General features: G+C 31.7%; 2 protein-coding genes across 3 annotated transcripts in view; one reads left to right on the forward strand and one right to left on the reverse strand.

Moving 5' to 3' along the window:
* The window catches only part of LOC139484662 (allene oxide synthase-lipoxygenase protein-like), a 30,860-nt gene extending 21,944 nt beyond the window's left edge, over positions 1 to 8,916 (forward strand). The window contains exons 11-16 of the mRNA XM_071268514.1: positions 558 to 618; positions 1,228 to 1,336; positions 3,283 to 3,374; positions 4,170 to 4,343; positions 5,798 to 5,961; positions 8,145 to 8,916. Coding sequence (XP_071124615.1) covers positions 558 to 618; positions 1,228 to 1,336; positions 3,283 to 3,374; positions 4,170 to 4,343; positions 5,798 to 5,961; positions 8,145 to 8,259 — 715 coding nt within the window. The 3' untranslated portion in view covers positions 8,260 to 8,916. The remainder of the gene's footprint in view (positions 1 to 557; positions 619 to 1,227; positions 1,337 to 3,282; positions 3,375 to 4,169; positions 4,344 to 5,797; positions 5,962 to 8,144) is intronic.
* A 7,558-nt stretch (positions 8,917 to 16,474) lies between these two features.
* On the reverse strand, positions 16,475 to 21,969 carry LOC139486874 (uncharacterized). 2 transcript variants are annotated; one of them, XM_071271937.1, is made up of 4 exons: positions 21,632 to 21,969; positions 21,177 to 21,364; positions 17,178 to 17,298; positions 16,475 to 16,586 (listed from the first exon to the last, which is right to left on the reverse strand). In XM_071271937.1, exons 1-4 carry the CDS (start codon positions 21,768 to 21,770, stop codon positions 16,492 to 16,494), a joined length of 543 nt encoding a protein of 180 aa, XP_071128038.1. In that variant the 5' UTR covers positions 21,771 to 21,969; the 3' UTR covers positions 16,475 to 16,491. The 2 variants fall into 2 exon arrangements, with proteins under 2 accessions (XP_071128038.1, XP_071128037.1); XM_071271936.1 differs by having other exon boundaries at positions 17,018 to 17,298.
* Between the last annotated feature and the right edge of the window lie 167 nt (positions 21,970 to 22,136).

The following is a 22,136-nucleotide window of genomic DNA, read 5'->3' on the forward strand; positions in this document are numbered from 1 at the left end:
GGGTACACACGTTTGCATAATGAAAAAGAAGTCAGAAATTTAGTGATAGAAGATGTTTTATTGAGTTGTAGAATTAAGTTCTTTATAACCCTGAATTTGTCCTTTTGGCAATTATGAGTGTAATAATCAATGCCTTTGATACTACCTCTGTTTAATTTTAAACGATTATCAATAAAATCCCTTAAGTCATCACAAAAGTTGCAGTTACTCGACAGGTAGTATTTCATTCTTATGTAAGAAATTTGCACAAAATACATTGCAAATATGTTTGGACAACTTCATTTTGTCAAATTAGCAAGTTGCCATGAAAGTTGTATTTGTTCAAGAATATTAACAATTTTAACAGATAATACATAAAACTTAATTTAAGTTGCTTGTCTTCGATGTTTTTCTCTGTTTGACTCTGTAAAATCTTTAAATGAAACACCCAATTTGGACTGCAGTGCTTCATCAACAAATATTACAATATATTGATTTGAATATGTAAAACCATTTATTACATGTGGGATCATTATTTTTTAATTACACATCTCTATATATAAACTTCAACTTTTTAGTATGGCCTTCTGGAGATTGGATATACATGGAACTCTTCCTGAAGATTTAAAGAGACGAGGGGTATGCTTTTTTTTTAACACTAGACTCCAACGGGCAAATAGACATTTACACATAGACAAACAACAACTAAAATACATGGTCTAGAATGCCTTAAATAGTACATGCGAAATATATGATGGAAACAAACAAGATTTATATGCACCTAATCCCCTTCTTTTGTCTGTTTAAAGCATATGGTATACAAATAATAACACATACAATAAAAAACAAGTATAGTATATCGAACATCTACTATTAGCCGTCATCGTGAATTATTAAAGCTTACAGCTTTGATAGCAAAGGATGTAAAACCAAATGTATTACTTCGTAGATAGAGTTATGGTTATGTATCCCTATGTATGACGTATTGCACTCAAGAGAATGGATATTGGTGTAAAACCAAATATGAAATGGACAACAAGCAAAGATGATTACCTTTTTGTTCTGTTATTCATTTCAAAGACGGTACTTACTTGGCTTTTGTTTTACATCTTTCATTCGTTTCATATCTTGAATCCGTATTTGCAAACATTGTTACACATACCTGAAATTGAATGAAGTGATGTAGTATATTTCACAAAGCAGGTTTCGCAGTAATAGAAGTCAGTTATATCCATCTCATTTTTGCAGGTTTTTGATCAGTCTGTACTGAACGGAGCTTATCATATGAGAGATGATGCTCTGTTGTTATATGACGTCATTAGAATCTACGTAAAGAAATATGTTATACACTATTATTGTAAGTTAATTATAACATTCGATACTACGCAATTCCCAACTTTTTGGTTCCTAAAGATTAAAATATTAAAACACTCGAATTTTGAACCTCATTTGAAGCCTCTGTCTTGAATGATTTTAATGGCCGTTTTATTAAAATTTGATGATGGTGTTCAGTGTCGCATTAATCTATAACCTGTTTAAACTAAGGACACATTAGAGCTGGACACAATTTAAATACATGGTACTATAACAAAAACAAAAACATTTTCTTTACTCTTACATGTTTCAACTGTATGAAATAGTTGTCATTTCGTTATAGATTTGGTAAATTTTTTTGTGTGAGTCGTATGAAGATTTGTATCAATCAACGTTTTTATAAAGTGTTGGGCTCTAAAATCACTTAAGAGCCATTCGTCGTCAAAATCATCCTCATCTAACTTGCTGATAATCATAACAAGTCTATAAGATAAGATAATTTTAGTTACCAATCATGGAGCCCAAAATTTGAGCTGCACCATCAAATGAATTACAAAATAAAACACAGTAAATGATTAGAATGATTAGAATAATTAAAGTACATTTAAACTAAGAAATAAAACAAGAATACACATTCACACTAAGTAACCTGATTATAAACCATATTATCAATGGTTATTGACAAAACATACATAAAAGTTATTTTGGATGCCACTGTGATCTGGCGAAATTACATCTTTTGTTTATAGTCCTAGATCTATAGGAGACAACTCCTGGTCGATTTTATTACATATGTGTATTTATTTATTTTTCTTCTATTTTTTTAGCATGAATTAACATTACTATAAGACGTGTCACGGTACTTATCTATCCCAAATTCATGTATTTGGTTTTGATGTTATATTCGTTATTTTCATAGGATTTTGTCTAATGCTTAGTCCGTTTCTGTGTGTGTTACATTTTATGGTTGTGTCGTTGTTCTCCCCTTATATTTAATGCATTTCCCTAAATTTTAGTTTGTTACCCCGATTTTGTTTTTTGTCCATGGATTTATGAGTTTTGAACAGCGGTATACTACTGTTGCCTTTATTGTCAAACAAAATTGATATTTTCTATGATTTTCTTTCGTTCCTCAAGAAGAGAGTGCAATAAATTTGATAAGATTGAAGTAACAAACAAATCTCAGATGAAAGTATCCAAACAAATTTCATTTCATCAGATAACCTTGAAACATTTCTGAATTTAGAATTTTAATTAGACAGATGTTGAGATCTAGTAGCTTTTAGAACAGGACATTTTAAAAGAAACTGTAGTTCGTCTTTTACTGCGTTCTAAAATAGCTTAAATTTTTGGTCTTCAGCTTAAATACCAATGTACCTCCTTCTTTCGATATTAAGATCATGACAGCTAGTTCTATATCTTGTAATTATTTGCCTGTCTTTTTTTGAATTCATTGTTAAATGTGGTTCAAACATAAAAATATTTTTAAATTTTCTGTAAGTTCTTAATTTATTGCCAGATTGTATATTAGTACACTTCCCAGAATTGCTTTCTAAACTAGCTAACCAACTTTCTTTAAAAAATTTGTTACATAATTTAACTTTTCTTAATATATGGGTTTGTTTACAGTTTGACTGGTTAACAAATAGACACTCTAAGTCTAAAAATGTAAATATATGTTTAATGCTTCCTATCCAAGATTCCTGGTAAGGTTTGTCAATATAATGGGATTTTTGACTTTCCTTAGAATAATATTTGAAAGTCCAATATCTTTCATAAGATGGGTCCAATATTTTATCATATGATTGTTATGATTTTGATTTGTCTTTTTCCTTACAAATTGAAAGCAATAACTGTCAAATTCAAAGTTTTATCTCAAGTCGATATTCAGTAAACTACATTAGACCTTTTCTTTGTGATTATATTTTTGGTGCATCCAAATGGCTTTTTCGGAATATTTTTATATTTTACATTGTTTTTCCTCTACAGCCGCAGAAAATTCTTTGACCGCTGATTATGAATTACAAAAATGGGGTGCAGAACTTGTAAAGTCCAGGGATGACGGGGGAGTTGGAATCTTGGTTTGTATATAATCATTTGTATAATCAGGTATACAATGTGAAACGCTACTTAAGAATAATATTCCTATAATTCACAACAAGTGTTCGATTACGTTGGTGGCTAGAAAAACAATTACATTTCTGTAGAATATAGATGAAAGAGGGTGTAGCGCCTTAAGTTAACTTATACCTGCATATAAGTATACTGCTATATAGATAAAAACATTCATAACATAAGACGAAGGTACAATTTATGGATATTGTTAACATATATTGTGGTTATGAAATCATAACTTAAAGTAAATAAAAATTACGGGAAAAAGATGTTGATGTAAATTTCGATTATTTTTTTGCAAGTCATAACATTAATCGTACCGATTTTATTACAACAGATATGCATTCCAACAATAAACGTATCTTCATTGACGCTCAATGCCACAGTTTTGAAAACCTAAAATGTTATGCAAATAGTTGAATTACTTATAAAACAAAAAAGGAAAAAGAGTAAAGCAAGTGAATAGAGCTACGCATGATGAAGATATTCCTTAATTTGATATTATTTTGAAATTTTATAGCAACACATTTAAATAACACAATATCCGTATGTTCTCCTAGGGTAATCATACCCACGGGGACTGCCAATGCACAAGCAGATGCATCAATTCAGTCGTAGTAATAACATTAACGCATTATTATGGTAAGGATTAATATTTGAACAGGTTTCTTACAATGATTTTTGTTAGTCACACTTTTTTCTAACGTCAATGTCAGTCGCACCACTTTACAATTAAATGATATCTTATTGTTTTCTTACAGGGAGTCCCAAATAATGGTAAATTTGTAGCCTCAGACCAGCTTGTCCTAGCATTGACAGCCATTATCTACACGTGTAGTGTTGGTCATGCCGCAGCCAACTTCCAACAGTATGATGAATATGGTGCTCCGTTTAATTTTCCATACATTCTGTATGGAAGTCCGCCTAAAGATAAAGTAAGGGCTGGTGTTTAAAAAGATACATGGAAGATTTTTTATAAAGGAAGCAAGAACAATAACACAAATTAATAAAAGACATAGATATTACGACCAAATCAGTTTGGTGTCAGTCTTTTGTAATGTTAAATGTTGAAAACTTAGATGAAGCTACTTAAGATTTTTTACAAAATGTGTGTTTACGGGTTATTACCGATAGAACTCTGCTCAAACTTATCTTGGTTATTTTGTACAAACACTTCTTCGTCTTTACTAACATTATGGGAGGATTTTGGTACTAAAAGATCAAAATAACTATGTTCGAACATTTTACTGGTCAAGTTGTCCAGTTATATTTTTGTGTGTGTTTGCAGAAATGTGTTAATCTTGATAAATGTATTCACTTTTCTGGACTTTCTTGGTCGCCACAGTTTATAAAAAATATTAAACAATTTATATGAATTGTTAACGTTATTTGGTCATACATTCAGAACTTCATCAAATCATTACATATTTCATCGTCGAAACACTTTATTAATTTACATATGCAAGAGTTTCTTACTCATATTATCCAGGCACATTCTTCAGTTTCATGGTCATATATATTTATTAGTAATGATATATTGTCATTAAATAAGACATACATTAATGTCTACATTAGAAAATGCCTGTACCAAGTCAGGAGTATAAGTTGTCATCCATTCGTTTGATGTGTTTGGACTTTTGATTTTGCCTTTTGATTTTGGACTTTCCTTTTTGAATTTTGCTCGGAGTTCAGTGTTTTTGTGTTTTTACTTTTCATTCGTTATTTAGTTTTCTATGTTGTGATTTGCAGACTGTTTTCATTCTTTCGGTCGTAGAATGTTTTGTGTTTGGCATTGCGTTGTAAGTTTGTTTTCGACTTTGGAGCTTCAGTATTTCAATCAGAAAGTGTAAACATAATGTCTAATGGTTTTAATTATGAACATAAGACTAAGCTAGCATATCTAAGTTCAATTTTCGCAGTACACATATATATAAATAAATAATGTAAAGAATACCTCATTAATTTTTGCCTCCCTATTTTCATGCCAATTTATATTATTTCAAACAATTACCATAATTTTTCAACAATTCAAAACAAGTTGACTATGCTTTGACTCTGTGTCTCTGCTGTGTCAACCAAATCAGTGAATTTTACACCAATGGAATCTCCGGATAAAAAAAAACTATAACCTGCAAAATAAAATAAGAAACATCAATAATTGTTGCAATGGATGAATTGGGGTGTTAAGGTTTGTGTAATAATCCTCATCATTGGTTCAATCAATCAAAATGTCACAGGGAATCTCATCCTAATGACAGTATCAGGAACATGTATGGTCAATTTCAATGTTAAATGATTTATTATTATATATTTTTCTTTAGTTACCTTCTATGAAATATTTTCTGTTAGTTATCATATATATATAATTGTATCTCCATTGTTATTATAGAGTCTAGTTACTATAGAAACTGTCCTTGGGTCTATTGCAAACAGAATCCAGCTTCTAGAATCGATGGCCGTCACAAAAGTTCTTAGTGAGAAAGGAACACAAAGTCTGGGTGATTTTGAGAAACAGTTAATAGTGGATCCACCAGCAATAAAATTTGTTGAAGAGTAAGTTTTATAGTTTATGTCATGCCAGAAACAGTATAGCTTATAGGTATATAACAAATATATACATGTGTCTTATAACAGAACATTTTGTACCAGTTAAACATAACCTTATATAGCATATTTAGAGTAACAAAATTGTCATATTTTTGTTGATTTTTTTTTGGGAAATTGAGACATTTCCAGTAGATGGCGCTGTAAAATCTAAAAAATGCTTAAAATAACATTTTAAAGTTAGAATTTTTTTTCTCTTGACTATCATAACATGTGTGCAAAATTTCACTTCATTTGGTTGACATGTCATGTTGACCCACTTATAAGCATTTTGCATGGTTTTATCAAATACTGGAAGTTAAATACAATCGGAGAAAAGACTACAATGAATGATTTCAAAGGATTGACAGGAAAATTGTATAACTGTTGCGTATTTCAAATATTTTCCTTAAAAAAAATTAACAACTCATTTAAATCCTTTGTTGACAGTACTTCAAATAATTTTTTAAAACATATGCATTGTAAGATGATACCTTATAATTTACAATTTTCTTATATTGTCCTATTTTGAACATTTTAAGATAAAATGGAATTCATCCTGAACATCACCCTCGTTAACATCCACTTGCCTTAGATTCTTTAATCGATCATATGTTATTGAGAACGATCAAATAGAAAAATATTCAAACTATTAAAAATTGAAGACATATTACATCTGATAGTTGTTAAACAAAATCATGGAGGTAATAAACTGAAACTAAACATATATCAAATGAAATGCTATTACGTTTGGTTTTCCCTAAAAAATCTATTCTCATTTTCAAAGTTTTTGAAAAACTTATTAACTACCATAACTACCATTGATCAATAGATTGGTCCCATTCTTGGATTTCAAATGTTTTGAATTATGCGTTTCGGATTAGGGAAAATCCCGAAAAGTTTTTCGGAAGCACGTAATTAACAAAATGTTATTACAATTTACTAGCATTTGCTTTGATACTGACATGATTTTTTAAAAACTTTCCTTAAATTTAGAAATTATCAAGAAACTTATTGCAAGGTAGGTTAAATTGTGTAAACGTTCTTTATTATGGTACGTTTTACGTAAATGAGAACATAAAACATTTCAAACAAAAGTTATTAAAGACGATGATGCATCAATGCGTTGAATATCGGAAAGCTAGATTAAATTTTGGTCACGTTCAAGTTGAAAAAACTCAAACTCAGCGGTCAAACATAGGTCAGAGCAATGCGTCATATAAAATTCTTCCAAGCTACAGCTTATTTCATAAGTATTCGATTGAAATGAGACAAATATTCTGGTCCGAATAAGTTAACTGACCATCACAGTTGTGGCTCCTTCCATCGAAGGACTAAACACTAAACAACTACTAGTTAAGAGGAACTGATATATACTTTGTTCGGGTATGTTCGTGAAAATATGTAACGTTATCTTAAAAGTAGGAGATAGTATGTAGAGTTTTCTAAATAGTATGAGATGAAATATATTAAACCAGAAACATATACACAAACAACAAAGGGACAAAGATATACCATGTCAAATATCACTTTACGGCCTTTCATAATGAGCAACGTCTATATCATATAGTGAGCTATAAAATAAACGTCTGCATGACAATCTAATTAAAAACCGATCTCTCATTGCTCCTGTTTCTGATATGTCGCGTGGGAGATCTAACGAAACCCGCTTTGAGGTCACATGTGAGTGACCTCGTAGGTGTGTCTTTTTCGACCAATGAAATTGAGTCTTCCACGATCTTGGAAGTTTAACGTAAGGCAAAGGGATATAACTCATTTTATTTACGACGAAATTGTCAGTCATAATAATTCATAAACTTTTTTGATTGGCTTATTAATAGGTCGTCAACTCATTTGCATATCTTTATAAATTCATGACTTTTAGTTCACTCACATGTGACCTCAAAGCCGGTTTCGTTAGATCTCCCACGCGACATATCAGAAACAGGAGCGATGAGAGATCGGTTTTTAATTAGATTGTCTGCATGACAACATATGAAATAATTCATGAGTATACAAGCAGCAGCCTGATTAATGCTAAATTCAATAAATGAAAAATAAATATCATCAACTTTTTAGTATATTCTTATTAACGACTACTCCACACTATTGTTAAAGCTTTCTCATTGTTATTTTAATTAATCTCGTTGTAGGTTTCGACATGATCTACGGGAGATTGGTAAGACTATTGACGAAAGAAACAAAAATAGAAAATTCCCGTATGATGAGCTTCTACCATCGGCAATCCCAAATGCCATAAGCATTTAGACATTCAATCAATTATTTAAGTTTTTTCTAATAGCCACTATAGTTCATGTATACAAAGGCACAATTGAGAGCTTTCTATATATTGCAGTCATTATTTTTGAATTCGCTTTTATATACTAGAAAATGCTGCTGTTTGTTATTTTTGTAACTGAGATGATAAGTTGGGTTGATTTTTGTAAGTTCTTATTTCTACTATTTTGTTAAGTGTCAAACACAACGTGCAGTCTTTGTAAATCAGTCGAAACAGTTAGCATTTTTATATATCTAAGTTTTCTAGAAAAAGTTTCTGACAAAAACAATTAAAAAAGGGGGGCATTAAAATTACAAAATCAAACCTTAGACTTTGGTAACTAACGGAACAGAAGGTGAACATCTGTCATATTCCTGACTTGATGCAGTTAATTCTTCAGAAAATTCCAGACGATTGGAAACCTACTCCAAGGTTCCATTATATCTGCTGAGAGAATACCAGTTATACGTCAGCTGATCATTATTTTCCAGAAACTTCACAAATTCTTCAGGCGATATTATATCGTATTTTTTACCTTTGTGTTATGCTTTAACTCGGGCCGCTAATAAGTATTCCATTATATTTCCATACAAACACTGAGAAATGTTTTATTGTAATACATAAACATTAAAATAGCTATAACTTGTTGTGGATTTGGTATGAGTGTTGACCTTGTTACCTTTCGGTTATGATTTACCTACAGACCACTCAAACAGTTATTTTAGAGACATTTCACCTACAAACCACTTAAACAGATAATTTAAAGTCATTTTACCTACAGAACCCTCAAACAGTAAGTCGTTTTACACACAGACCCCTCAAAAAGTTATTTTTAAAAGTCATTTTACATACGAACCTTTCAAACAGTAAGTCATTTTACCCACAAACCCCTCAAACAAATATTTGATAAATACTTTTTACACACAAGTCTTTGAAACAATTTTTTTTAGGTCGCTGTACCAACTTAAACGGTAATTATAAGAGTAAATTAATTTTACCTACAGATCCCTCAAACAGTTATTTCAAAAGTAATTTTACCTTAGACAGTTATTTCCAACTGGAAGCCACGGCTTTTGCGTGGTCATGTCATCCGACGGTTAGATATCAAAAGTTATATTTATTTGTCACCAAACATCCAGATAATACAAAAATACCAAGATGTAGTATGGTTCCCAATGAGACAACTCTACACCAGAAACCAAATGACTTAGAAGTTACCAACCATATAGGTCATTTCAACAATGAGCCAAACCGATACCAAGGGGTCGAATTTAAGCTATTTTGTGTATTGGACAGCCGGACCATTGAACTGAAAAAAAAATCTGGTCTCGCTGCAAATCTACTGGTCGGGCTTAATTGACATTCATTTGACAAACATTAATAAAAATGATAGATGTATTCTTTTATTTTCATGCTTTCTTTTACATATGTAAGATAAGAAAATGAGAGTCTTGAACCTGATTTTGATTAAGGCTTTTAAAATCTAAATGATTTTATTTATGAAAATCACGATGAAAGCTTGAAAATTTCAACATTGTGACAATTTGTATTCCACATAATCACAATCCTCACGATATAGGGTGCCTGACTGGGTTGTCTGAAGCACTGTCCAGAGATGTTTCACATTTCAATAGCCTGGGCCAGATTAAATAAATGTGTTTGTCTGTCGGTTTGAATCCTTCAAAAATGTCCACATTTTGTTTTGTGAAGGACGCTCAACCGAGATATCAATTAACTTGAACAATTGTTATATTTAGTACCCCATTTCGCCTTAGCTGTGAATTCCAGGTAAAAAAGTTAAAAAATATACTAAGGCCAGATGGAAATTGAACTAAGGCGAAATGGGAATTTAGATAAAAATATCAAATAAACAAATTAAACCTCTGTGTTTTTATAGCAATTTTAACAACACTAAATTATGGAATTGTTTATCTCGAATTATTATTTTTAATAAAAGCAGAGACACGTAATGCATTGTATTATATGTCTCTGATACAAGTGACCAATTTTATGATTTTAAAAGAAAAAAATCTACAAAAAGACATAAGTTAGTATGAAAGTTGCTTCTTTTATGCTTAATTTAATATAAGTTTCAATTGTATAAATGTGTTGCAATTAGGAATTCTTAGTAATTCAATTATCCTTTACATTGTGCAACACATTGAGTTAGAAAAGAAAGAAAAAAATGTATTCCCATTAACTTGTTTACACATACATGTATTACAGAAACTTTAATAAAAATAAATAGAATAATATTTTTTTTAATTGTGTTTATTATATGTAATAAAGATAATACATGGTATACTATGACTATATTATGACTTGACTTCTTCCAAGCCCAAGTAAACTATAAACGGCGAATGGTCATTGAATTTTGTAATATTGCAAAAACTGATCCACGAACATTTTGATCCACTATTATGCCTACGAAAAGAACACGATGCACAGTTGAAAATGGTATTATATTAACTTTATTTCCTTCTTATCGAAGATTTTGCATGTATTAAACAGTTTTGTACAATAATAATATTTACATATTGGTCAAAACATCAGAGTGATTAAATTATTTAAATGTCATATATTGATAAAAGTGATTGAATCAATTGAATGTCACTTTAAAGTAAATGATAATACTGAATCAGTTGAATGTCACTTTAAAGTAAATGATAATATTTCAGAAGGTAAGTTAACTGTTATAAAAAAAACGTTGCACATCCGTTGAACATGTGTAATACAAGTTTTTGAGAAATAAATACTGTTATCATTATCCATATTATATTCCGTATAACATGACAAAAGTGTTGCTGTGAATGTGGATGACGTTAGATTGTCTAGATACACACTGAACACAATCGGATTAATACTTATTAAGTCCTCCCAAAGCTTCGCTCTTACGTCTGATAGACGATCGCACATACACATAATATGTTCAATAACGTTATAGAAAAACTGTCCACATTTATCGCATAAGAGAGGCGACTCTCCTGTTCGGATGACGGAACATAGGTCAACAATATATTTAGCTCCTTCTCTGAAGTTAGGATTAGTTTTAGCAATAACCCAAGCTCTGTGTGGTACAATGTGTTTGTGAATTTTACGGAAAATTTCAAAGTCACTGTCAACTGATATTCTTTGTTGCCATCTGTTGTTTTCAGAATTCGCTATGGAAGTGGAAATATATCTGTTCCATACAGCTTTACTTGGAAAGCTGCCTGATTTCACGAAATCTTCAACAAAGTTTATCAAATCGTATTTAACGGCTATTCTGATTAGATCTGGTACAAAACCATCTTGCTTTTTGGCACATTTGTTTCTAAATTCTAAAAGTCGTAGTAATAGTATACGTTTTGGTAATAAGTTATTGTCCATTCTACATAATCTTCCAAAAAATTGTAACTTGCACTTGTCAATATAGCACTCAACAGGATGCCAACCGAGTAGGCTTGTGCACTTGTCGGATCGTGTTCGTGCAGGAAGCCCTTGAATTATTTTACATATATATTTGTGAGAACGTTCTAACATTGTTAATTCAGTATTTGAAAGACCATACCAAAGCTCTCAAGCAAACATTGCCTTTGGATAACACATCTGAAATACTATTTTGGAGCACGTTAATGGATTAAGGAAGGATGGGTGTATTCCGGATTTCATTACAGATAACGCAGTTGCACGCAAAATTCGGCATGCATTTAAAGTTCTTGACATGCTCTTACATTCGGCATTTAATATAATTCCAACATGCTTGGTTGATGTTACTACTGGAATGTCCGCTCCGTAAAGTTTCAATGGTTGACTTATGGTAGCACATTTTGAAGAACAAAATTTCAGAACTTCCCTTTTTGCTGATGAGAATCTGAGGCCCCAATTTTCGCTATATGTTTGGCAAATATCTATTAAAGTTTTCATACCTTTTGATGTTGTAGATATAAGAGCGATGTCTTCCGCTTGTACGGTACTGCTTACGCGAAGATTGAATAGCATACTTCCATAAGGACTTTCATCTAATTGTCTAAGAAGATCATTAATGAACACTAAATAAAAAAACAGCAGACAGCACCCCACCTTGTCCTACGCCTCTTTTGAGGTTGAACCATTTTGAACACTTTCCTTTAAATTACACACAGCTTCGCATGTTCTGGTACATTTCATAGATCAACAGCCAAGTTGAACCCCGAACTCCATATATATACAACTTAACTAATAGTCCTTTGTGCAATAGAGTATCAAATGCTTTCATGCTGTCCAGAAGTGTGACGATAATATTGCTATGACGCTCTAAGTTATGGTGTACGACTTCTTGCATGTTAAAACTTGCATGTGTGCTAGATAATGTCTTCTGGTATGCAACTTGTGATTGGTGTGGAAAGTTGTGATGAAGAGATGGTAAACGAGTATATAGTGCCTTTTCAAACAGTTTTGATATGCTACACAGAAGAGAAATTCCCCGATATGAATTCGGATCAGACTTTGATTTGTTTCCACCTTTGAATAGAGGTATGATACAACTGACTTTCCAGCTTATCGGTGTGTAGCATGTTTCCAATACAAGATTAAACAAACTACAAAGATGACGCTGAAGTAGCTTTCCGCCGTATTTCAAATGTTCGTAACAGATTCCATCTAACCCTGGAGATTTGTTACACGGCAAATTGTCACAAAGTTTATATAGTTCGTCGAAAGTAAATTCCTCGATATTTTCGTTTGTGTTTGTACGGACAGTTTCTAACAAGTCGTTGGTAGTATTATCGATAGCTTTTTCATTCACAGGGTTGATCAAGTTGCTATCGAAACTGAATACAGATTGGAAATGAGTCACCCAACCGTCACGTATTTCGTCTGAAGAAATGAGTTGAATACCGTTAATATTTAATTGTTGACAATGCGATACACTTTTGCGTCCACTTTTTATCACAGACCATACAAAACGTTGATCACAGTCGACAGATTCTTCGATTTTACGATTTATTTCACTAATGTAGTTTTCATATGCTAGCTCAAGCTGTTTTCTAAAATTCAGTTTAGCGCTTTTGTAATCACTGTAATGTTTGTCATTACGGTCATGAAATTTACCATTCTCAATCCATGTTCGACGTTGTAATATCATAATTGTATGATATTCTTTCACAGTCTTTGTCCAATACGGTTTTAAATGTTTTACGTACTGTTTACCGGGAAGAGTTTCTATATCAGCTCTCAAAATAGCATTGTACTACTTTTGGGACAAATTATATCAAAATTAAAGAAAACGTCATCGGCTCTAACTAAAAATATGGACAATTTTATGTTTAGAACGTCTTGAAATCTTTTGGCATCTTCCGAAGTGCTAATTTTTAACCTTTTTCAGCTGGACCAAATCACTACTTTCCTTTAAAATTCTGCACCCAAATTTTTTTACAGTGTAATTTCACCCTCTACTTCCAATTTGAGGCATAACACATGAAGAAATAAATTTGGAAGGGGTATGAAAAAGTAACCCACTGTCAACACCAGGGACTAGGGACGACAATTGTGGTCTCGGACCATTTGGTGGATTACATAGTTTAATGAGTAAGGTGTGGCTATATACAATTTGTAACATTAATTGGCAATGGCATATGTCAGGGGTAAAACTTAACTGTACTTTTCAAGAATCAAATATGTCAATAAAAAAAAGTCTCTTTATATGACAAAACGGATCAGACTTTTTAGCTGAATTTGACTATCTATATGATAGATTTAGAATTAAATGAATTGTTGCCTTGGTACTTTCATCATGATATAAAGCAGATAGCAATCTATGCGTTATTTAAGGGTACCTCTTTATACCCGGGCGAAAAAAATTTGAGATGATAGATGCAAAATATTGTTAGATATGAACCATGCTGTCCGCTTTCAAAACCAATATGACGTGTTGTTTTAGGAGAGGTAAACACGGGAACATTGTAATTGTGAAGATATTCTGCCTTTCGTCACGTTATGAAAATAATCGTTTAATAGAAGGACTGTTGGTTGCGTAAGATCCAGGGATAAATATTCTAAGCATGATAAATTCATGGAGATGTATACCTTAAACAAGTAGAGGTTATTTTGTGACATATTTTTTGGTGAATATTCATTTTGACACGTTAAAAACAAGTATTCACCTATTCATCAAAAAGTAAAATCACATAAATACTGAACTCCGAGGAAAATTCAAAACGGAAAGTCCCTAATCAAAGGGCACAATCAAAGGATAAAACACATGAAACGAATGGACAACAGCTGTCATATTCCTGACTTGGTACAGGCATTTTCAAATGTAGAAAATGGTGGTTTGAACCTAGTTTTATAGCGCTAAACCTCTCACTTGTTCAATATATATTCGCCTCTTTTTTATAGACCACGTTATTCCTTTTGCGGCTTGTCTCTGGCATTTAGCTGTTTCAAGTATGGGAAAACATTTTTAATTTTAAGATAAGGTTTACAAATTTGGCTAATGTTAGGGTAAGCAATCCCAGCCTTTTTCACGATTTTTGTTTTATTCATTTACTGTTGTGTTTTTTGTTTAAAACTAAGATGATATCTTTTGATCATTGATTTCGTTGTTAACTAATATAAGCCAGGGATGCGGAGCTAGACAGTGACAAAAACAAAATAAAGAACGCTGGTCTAAGCTCATCCCATTCTTTGGATTTTCTACCACAAGCGACACACGGCGGGACTAGAGAGAGCTATAACTAAAAAAATGCAGTAAACGCATTCCTCTTAAATAACAGAAGTTAACTAACTCGAAGATCATAGGAAAAATTGCCATTCATGCTACAAAATATTTAAAAAAATATCGTCAGGATGTAGCTGCATTAGTCACTATAACTGTAAATTATATCGTAACATATTTTTTGTTGTGTTTTAATTTGTCATAATTAAAATCACTGTTTGTGCCGATAAAAACAATATTTAAATATTTACCAGTGTGTTAAATTGATAACCTGTATGAATAAGTTGTTTTCCAAACTCTAAGTATCAATGAGTGTGCATTGGTCGTATCTAGTTTAAGGGCTCTATCAATAAAGGTAAAAGTAGTATACCTGTGTACAAAAGTCATAAATCGATTTAGAGAAAATGAATTCCGGGATTCAAACTAAAACCCGATGAAAACACATCAACAATACGAGGAAAACACAGAAAACAACAGTCCTTACCATCACTATCAATATACATAAACGATCATAAATGGTTATAAATTATCAATAACAAAGCAATATTCCCCTTTGATTCCAAGGTCCATATATTGATTGAGTATGTTACACAAAAAAGCCTAATTGGTTTTCCGTTCCTCAATGGTAGATCTATTCAGAAACAATTTACATATAATCCATCATATATTGTAACCTCTGGACTGAAGTAATCAAATTCCCCGATGTGCCAGTTCAGTTTACTATTTGTCATTTACTTATACTAACACAACAACTGGAAATATGTATCTTACTGTTGGAATTGAAGATTTGTAGTATTTTATTTCCATTTATTAGCACTAGAAGGGTACCGATGTTATTTATAATCAACTTCCCAGTATGTAAAAGTTATACAAATTCTAAAAAAATTTAAAACAAAAGTTTAATATAATTTATATATTTGAATGGCTAAGAAGTACTTCAAAACAGGTGCTTGTCAACTATCTTGTAAAAGAACAATGTACTGCTATTGAAGTTTTGTATTCCCGTACACTAATTCGCCAATATTTCTTTGAACGAGTGACCTTAACTACGACCTCTTCTTAGAACGTTGGCCATCACATGTTCGAGCTGAGAAACTTTAATAAAAGAACAAAACAAAAACGTGCGTGACTGTATATAAGGTAAACAGTAATAACTGATTCGTAAATAACAAATGTAATGCAAACCATCATCTAACAACTGACTGTTAAGGAAAAGTTTAATAAACAACTGGGAACACATGGAAAATATAAAACAGGACTTAGTTTGACTGATATGTATGTATTGATTCAATAATGTAAATAAACTACGAGTCCAACTCCCTCAGGCAAAGTTGACCGTAAATGGTTTTTGCTCATCAATTTATACGTTCCGTTTGCTAATATTAATTGAAAAGCACCTTAAGTACCTATGTATCATGTGCGACGTGTTTTTCTTCTCCTGGGGGTAGAAGGGGGCATTCCTAATGAAGGCAAGTAGTATTTATCATAAAACTAATACAAATATCTAAAATATCTTTATTTCTATCTACTGTGTGTTTGTATTACGTCATGTCTCCCTATACATTTCTGTTCCAATAATGATTTCCAAGTGATTTTTCTTTTCCTTTGACATTCCATCTGGTACCTTTAGCAAGATCACACCTGTAATACAAGTATATATATATATAATTTTTGGAGAAATAGGACCATTCTAACAATTTTTGTAATGTAAGCACACGAAAATTCTTCATCGAATATGTTTACAAAATTATAATACACACACCAAAACAACTATATACGATTATAATGCGAGTAGCACTAAGTATGTGTCTGAAGTATGTGTTGTTTCGGTTAAGTTTCTTCTGTCTCTAAGCAGAGGTTGCAGGTCATTCCGAAGCACCTGACTAAACCCTCTTTTTTAGCGGGGCTCGTGTAGCTCAATCTTAAATTTACCAGTAGTGTTTTGATGACAGTTGTTTGTCTTTTCGTTTTTATTTTGTCACCATGTTGTGTGTTTTTCTTTTCGGCTTGTTTATCTATAGTCCCATTAGGTAACTTTTTTACTTTCAAGATGTTCGTATTTTTATACTTACTCGCATTTGGATTCATTAAACCTAGCAAATCCCCTGCATTGTTTTGTCTGTACGCATTCACACATGCACTTGCTTTCCCGCCAAATGTGTTTTGCTGACGCACACGTTTGGCGTACTTTACATTGACATCTACAGTCTCTTTCGATATATGTGTGTATACCTTGGTTACAGTCCGTAGCCTTTACACGACATCGTTGTTCACATTTTAGATGTCTCACAGCCTGAACTTCTTTAGTTCCAATAAAACTGAATTCGGCAGATTCCAATCGAAACTTAAGAACCTACAAATGGTAATTACTATTTCGATAACACGAAAATTAAATATTTGTTATGGTTATAACGTTAAACTAATGAAATATATCGGATCAATGTCAGGAAGATGATATGAAGAAAAAAAACAATAACTAAAACTGTATATCGGGTAAACGTCATTCAGATAATACCTAAAGCATAAGAAGTAATAATTTGATTTTAGATGTAACGCGTCTTCTGATTGGCTGACGTTAGACAGCCCATAGACATAATTTAGTCATGTGACCGTGACGTCATCAACGTTTTTTTCATGGTTTTCTACGGTTTTAAATGAAATCTAGAATTGAATTATAAGAAATGACTGTAATATTTTTTTCTGTGATTCGAAATAACATAAAAGTTGTGATGCATACTGATAAATATCCCTTACGCGCGTTATTCAGTGTGCACCAAATTTTTTATGTTATTTCTTTATAGAGGGGGGGCAAGGGGTTTAACTGTTATGCTGTTATGGGGCTATTTGATTCTTTGTTATCTGTTATTTTGAAAATATATTTGCTGTTAGCTGTTATTGTCTTATTCATTGTTAGCTGTTATTGGGCTTTTAGTTTTTTTGTTATCTGTTATTGTGAGAATGTATTTGCTGTTAACTGTTATTGAAAATTGGAATGTTAGCATTTTTTTGACAGCCAATATTCGGTAGAAATTGAAGATCATTGGACATTGGGATCTACCACTAGTAATATGTTGGTCCCGTATTCGGAGAAGGATTCTATTAACATATACCCATTACAGAAGTGAGGTCCAGGACAATTCCAGTATATCTTATGATTATCCTTTGTAATAAATTCCATTTTTTTTTTGGAACATGTATTTAGAATTATCTTATTTTTTTGTATGAGGATAATGTTCCTTGTTTCCCGTACCAACATATTAAATCAGAACAATTATTAATATGACAAAAAGAAAAACATATGGCAAGGAATATCTGACAAGAATCTCAATTAAGGACTAGGTCCTTACAACCAGTTAACCTTTTATATAATATGATTCATTGACTCAGCTCTGTGATTCTTTTCAATGCAGAACCAAACACATTGTACAATGAAAGTTCCAACCATGTACTGGGTCCAGAAGCAGCACATAGCTCATTACAAACAAGGATTTATTTCGTCTTCAAGCCATTGCTCCCCTACTAAACTATGTATTCTACTTACTAGTACACTTGGTCCAATCAAAAGCCTGACAAAAAATTGTTCAAATTGAGCTTTTGAAAATTATGAAATAAATTACTTTTGGAGTGTCAAAATTGGTTCGAGGTACTTGATAAATTGCATGCTTATAATTGGTGCTTTTGATTTTTCTACCCTATATACTGACCACTTTGCCTCATTGTCTTATTAAGAAAAATTCACACACCTCATTAAATAGGCATTAAGAAAAAGTCAGAATGCGAATATATATATTCAAACTCTTTTAGGTCATTTTTTAGTAGCAACAAACACAAGAACTATGTGAATTGAATACCATTACAGCCCTTGAATTTTTACTTGATATCATTTTTGTCTCTTAAATTTGACATATTCCTCATTTCCATTCTCAATTTTATTACACGCTATTCAAATAACAAGCATGTGTGAGTTTCTATAACTGTATAAAAATAAATGCTGAAAAAAAGTATTCTATAACAAATAAACAGCTACGCAATAAGCGCATGATACGCCCGTCGCCTTTTTTGAAATATTCGATAACTTCTTCATGTCATATCAGATATTTATAAAAATTGAAAGGGAGCTTCAGTCAATATATATAAACAATACACCAAAGTTTCATGCGAACAGCTGAAAACATTTTTGAGTTATTGACCGAAAACTGGAAAATACCACCTTTTTTAATAAATAAAACCCCTTAACTCAATAACATAAAATCTAAAATTAATGAAAATAGAAAGGGCGCTTACAACAATAGCTATAAAGTCCCAAAACTGGAAAATCCCTCCTTATTAATTAACAAAACCCCTTAACTCGGAAACTAACTCGGAAACGTAAAATCTAAAATTTATAAAAATTGAAAGGGAGCTCATGTCAATAGATAGTAACAATTCACCAAAATTCCTTGCAAATTTGTGAAAGGATTTTTGAGATATTTTCAGAAAACTGAAAAAAAAACACCATTTTTATTGGATAAAACCCCATTAATCAGAAACTTAAAATCTGAAATTTATGAAATACGAAGGGGAGCTCACATCAATAGATATAAACAATTTCCAAAAGTTTTATGCAAATTGGTTAAATAATAAATATATTGAGTAGTAAACATATTCAAGATACATAATTTTAAAAACATGTTCATAGAAAATGGAATTCATTACAAAGGATTATACCCGTAATAAGAAATACTGGATTTGTCAAGGTCCCGACTTATTTTAATATTTCATTTACTGTTATCTGTTTTTGTCCATTTTAATTCCTTGTTATCTGTTATAGGCCAAATCAATTTGCTGTTTTGCTGTTATTGGGACCCCCCTTGCCCCCCCCTCTTTATAGACAGAAAAAAAATATTACAGTCATTCCTTAATTAGAAAAGTAATCTAGTTTCAACTTTTCTTAAAGATGTTCAGTTTGGTTTTTTTTTAATAAATTTATCTGAAAATATACAACTAGAATCGATCAATAGCTATATTTTTAAGAAACCAGCGTAAGACATTACTCGATATAAAGTACTCAGTTGCAACACAAATAAAAGCTACTTAGTTTTAATTCCCGAGTAAAGTCACCTTAAACAGATAAAATTGTCAAAAATGAAACATGCAGTTGAAAAAAATATTAACCATTAAAAAATTTGCAAAATTATCCACAAATGTATGCCAACAGAGTTACTTGCATATTCTTAACATAGAAACAAAACCGCTAACTTAACCGTTATTGTCCAATCAACAGCTGTAGGCACCTAAGTTAGCTTCCTATAGTAGCGAGCAAATTTTTACACTGGCTGCTTTCCAAATTATTTTACTTTTTTTATTTCGTGGTCAAAGTTAGAAATCATCCTGTTGGTAGCTGCATTGTGCTGTTATGTATATATATTTTTTGTGACATTAAGTCTAGACAGGCTAACGGGAGGGGTAGGTTTGTGCTACATAAAACTTGTCTAACATAAACATATTTTTTGCATGTGCCTAGTCGTGGGGTTTTTTTTCTTGATTTTTTTATATATAATAATGAGAAGATGTTGTATGATAACCAATGACACAACTTTCGCCAAATAACGTATAAAAATAACTTTAAGTCAACTCTTCTTATTTGCATGTCTGGGTCTGGGTTTTATTACGAATGAGTCAGTGTTAATGGTTGATGTTGTACCCTGTTGTGGTCTTTCAGCAATTATATTTTATTTTCATTTTGTGTGAATAAGGTGAATTGTCCCTTAAAATCTGTCGAGATTTAGGTTTCAAATCTATGAAAGATATGTTTTTGAGTTAATACAGTGATAAGGTACATATATTGAAAATCGCCTGGCTCTCGTACTAAGTACATAAGTACTAAAGACTGTGACTTAAGGTTTCATCGATGTATTATCTGATAATACAAACTGGGGTTTGGCGAAAGTTTAAGGCTAGCTGAAATCCGAGGAAACTTCAAAACGGAAAGTCCCTAAACGAATGGCAAAATCTAACGCTCAAACAATCAAACGAATGGATAACAACTGCCATATTTATGGCTTGGGACAGTCATTTTCTTACGTATAAAATGATGTGTTGAACCTGGTTTTATAGCGCTACAATAAAAACAAACAAATATTTTACAAATATTTTTAAGTGATCTACGTTGTCAAGCAGGTAAAACTATATTTAAGATAAACCAGGCGAGAAACGACTTAAGATATTTTTAGTATACTTTAACATTGTTACCATAAAAGTAACTGTTTCTGTTTTTGTGGGCTCACACACCAACATATCCAGAGAAGTACAATCGGGACATCTCTCGATTCTTGTGCATGGCGGGTGTATTACAATTTGTGGATCCATGTCCTTTGGTAACGATATTGTCTCAAAATGTGGTTCACAACGGTCAAGCGTTGCTAAAGGATACTTTGCAGCTGTAATGTAGAAAGATCAAAATATTAAAACATTTTATTGGAAATCCCTATTCTTAGTTTTTGTGTCTTATATATTTATGATTTTTCGAGGAAGCAATATCTAAAACTCCTTTTTGGTCATTTACCCATTCAATTTAATAATATTTTATAATATGGTATATATAAACTTGTGTATGAACTTCAACCAATATATACAGTATTTTTTTAAATACAAAAAAAAAGCATATCAAATTAAAAAACTGAATGAATTTTGTACTTGAAACTTACTGGAAATATTGAAAGGTGACCCGTCCGCCATACGTTCAAATCTGTGTAAAACCTCTTGAGTAGTCGACGATCGCAAATTATCTATAGGTATCGAGTGCACCAAATATAAAGATACTAGACATGCTGTCGTCTGCAACATTTCTGTTGAAAGAAACTTTCAAAACGAGATTGTGTCGTTGGCTATTGCAGTGAAAGTGAAGTTTTTCCTTGTATGTCGTTTCAAGATAAAGAGACCTTCCTTGTGTTTTTCCTTAAAAAAGTATTTTGATTATCTAACCGCAGTGTTAACAATTAGTTAGTTCGGGGATTTTAACGTCCCACACAACAACTAAATACTCAGACTGGTTCCCGATCGTAATATTCAGTATTTACCCTGGAAAGCTATATTATAGAAACAACTTCATTATGATAATCCAATGAATGCATTGTGATATTTATTATTTAATGATTATTATAACCAAATTCAGTCATCTGTATATAATTAAATGTTTTCTTATGTTTTAAG

The sequence above is a fragment of the Mytilus edulis genome, chromosome 8 (genome assembly GCF_963676685.1).
Source record: "Mytilus edulis chromosome 8, xbMytEdul2.2, whole genome shotgun sequence".
Lineage (NCBI taxonomy): Eukaryota > Metazoa > Mollusca > Bivalvia > Mytilida > Mytilidae > Mytilus > Mytilus edulis.